At 49.0% G+C, this 1,664-nt stretch overlaps 1 protein-coding gene across 1 annotated transcript in view; it reads right to left on the reverse strand.

The window, feature by feature from the left end:
- Positions 1 to 1,474: 1,474 nt before the first annotated feature.
- Positions 1,475 to 1,664, reverse strand: part of EVX2 (even-skipped homeobox 2) — a 3,003-nt gene continuing 2,813 nt past the window's right edge. Inside the window, exon 4 of the mRNA XM_057363639.1 lies at positions 1,475 to 1,664. This exon is cut by the window's right edge and continues 8 nt beyond it. Coding sequence (XP_057219622.1) covers positions 1,475 to 1,664 — 190 coding nt within the window.

Raw genomic sequence — 1,664 nt, forward strand, 5'->3', positions numbered from 1 at the left:
GACAAAAAAACCACCAACCTATGATTTGTGTTCACTGAACAAAATAGCATAGCCTTTAAAATAATTTCCTGAAAGTTCACTATTAGAACATTAAAAAATCCAGTGTCTTAAAAATAGAAGTATTTCGGGACACTTAATTCAAATACATAATAGGGTGTTTTCTTGTTTCCTCCTTTTTTTTTTCTTTAAGACTGTACATGAGTCTGTGTGTATTCACAATCACACAGGGCCTAAACAAGCAATAGCAAGTTAGATGAGGGCTTCAACTCTTCAGAAAAATCTCATTATGTGAAGAGTGAAGTGGCTCTGTAGGGAGCATTATGGAAATATCTGGGTTTGATTTAATGAGGCTCTTCACATTGGTGGAATATCAACTTAACAGAGAAAAGTCTACCCGGGGTGTCCAAGTTACCAAAATGAAAATTGGCAATTGAGATGATAAGAAAGTGGCTTTCTTGTGCGAAATCACTTCAGGTAAGAGAGATAACATTAAATAACATACATTCTATGCACCAAGAACAATGTTTTATGTACCAAGTCTCTTATCTGTCTCTTCTAATGACTTCCCTTAGCGGGTTGTTAGTACTTGACAGCAGGTCTCTGTGCGGGGAACTTTTTTCCAATTCCACATTCAAAGGAGGTCCATCAGAGAACATGATTGGCAATTTTCGTCATAATCTGCACATTATTAGCATCAAAATTGACATGGCAGTAACACTGGTGGTTTTTGATGTGCCTTTCTTCAAGTTCAAGGAAGTCCCTCCAGTAGCAGTGGTTTGGTATAGCAGGTCTCAGTTACCCAGTGGTGGCTTTTCAGAAGCAAAGGAGTGATAGAGATGCATGAGAAATAAATCCAAGAGCCGTTTTACCGAGAGAAGAAAAAGACGTCGAATAAAATAATTAAATTTAGAAAAGTGTCTAGAAGGTAAATGCTTCAGGACAACAGCCTACACCTAGAGAGATTCAAGTATTTCCCAGATAGCATGGATTATGGTAGTTAGAAAGCGTGATTTTAAAAAATGCCTCTCCCCATCCTATCAATGTCACACTTCCCGTTACTGGCCTGGACGCGGCTGTCTYATTAGCTGCCGCTTGTCGTACGGAAATACTCGAGACATTTCCCATTTACTCTAACTCAAACCGAAATAATAATAATTTTTAAAAAATATTATAATAAGGCCAGAAACACATTCCCTTCCGCCGGCTGCCCCTCCCTGCCCGCGCCGGCCCGGTTGCCTGCACCCCGCGAAGCCCGGCAGCGCCCGGCAGCAAGCACCGCGGGGCGGCCTCCGCGGGGGCGCAGGAGCCGCGGAGCGCTCTCCCCGCCGGTCCCGCGCCCCACCGAGGCGGGGCGGCCAGCAATAAAAAAATAGACAGAACTTTTTGGCCGAGCGCGGGGGCGCCCCCCGCCCCGACCACCCCCATCCCCCCGCGACTCCCGCTACAAAACACACCCGGGCTCGGGCCGGGGTAGTTATCTGGTGAGAGGCGCCTCCTCCCGCTGGTCCGGCGAGGCGACGGCGGCCTTGCTGAGCACCGCGGCCGAGTAGGGCAGGAAGCCGCTCTCGGAGCGCTGCCCCGCCGCCGTGCAGGGGAAGTCGGCGGCGGTGCCGCCCCGCGAGCCCAGCGCCGAGGCCGCCGCCGCCGCCGCCGCCGCCGTCTGG

The sequence above is a fragment of the Malurus melanocephalus genome, unplaced genomic scaffold (genome assembly GCF_030028575.1).
Source record: "Malurus melanocephalus ecotype Western Australia unplaced genomic scaffold, MMel_1.1 scaffold_30, whole genome shotgun sequence".
Taxonomy (NCBI): domain Eukaryota; kingdom Metazoa; phylum Chordata; class Aves; order Passeriformes; family Maluridae; genus Malurus; species Malurus melanocephalus.